Genomic DNA, 498 nt, shown 5'->3' on the forward strand with positions numbered 1-498 from the left:
ATATGCACCTGTACTTTACACATATCGTATGAGGACTGACCTTTGGTCGAATATTTCTCCGCTGGTGAGGCGGCCGACGTAGTGGACCCTGATCTTGTCTCCCGGCGCCGTCTCGATGTCGCACTTGCCCGGCTTGCTCAGCACCTCCACTCGCAACTGCTGCGCCGCGCACGCGCATGCGCACACCGCCACTATAACAAACGCTGACCTGTTCATCCTGGCAAAGGACAACGCTAGGTTAAAAAAAATACACAGGATTATTAAAACTGTCCTTACAATGATGAAAAGTGATTCACAAATTCTAATATAAAATGTCAATCTAATGTGAACGTTCTCAATATAACTGTCAATGTAATAACGAAAAACAATTACATATATGCTAATCAATATCCTTTTGGTATCTACTCATGGATAAAGGGAGAGAATGGGCATAAAATGTGTCACTAAGGCATGAACGCATTTCCTTGTTCTATTGCATAACCTCGTCAACTCAAAAAC

At 43.4% G+C, this 498-nt stretch overlaps 1 protein-coding gene across 2 annotated transcripts in view; it reads right to left on the minus strand.

Moving 5' to 3' along the window:
- LOC119581820 (peptidyl-prolyl cis-trans isomerase FKBP10-like) overlaps positions 1-498 on the minus strand; it is a 5,890-nt gene that overhangs the window by 2,339 nt on the left and 3,053 nt on the right. For both annotated transcript variants that reach the window (XM_037929953.1, XM_037929952.1), the window contains exon 2: positions 41-217. In XM_037929953.1, coding sequence (XP_037785881.1) covers positions 41-216 — 176 coding nt within the window. In that variant the 5' untranslated portion in view covers position 217. The remainder of the gene's footprint in view (positions 1-40; positions 218-498) is intronic.

The sequence above is a fragment of the Penaeus monodon genome, chromosome 15, assembly GCF_015228065.2.
Source record: "Penaeus monodon isolate SGIC_2016 chromosome 15, NSTDA_Pmon_1, whole genome shotgun sequence".
In the NCBI taxonomy this organism is placed as follows: domain Eukaryota; kingdom Metazoa; phylum Arthropoda; class Malacostraca; order Decapoda; family Penaeidae; genus Penaeus; species Penaeus monodon.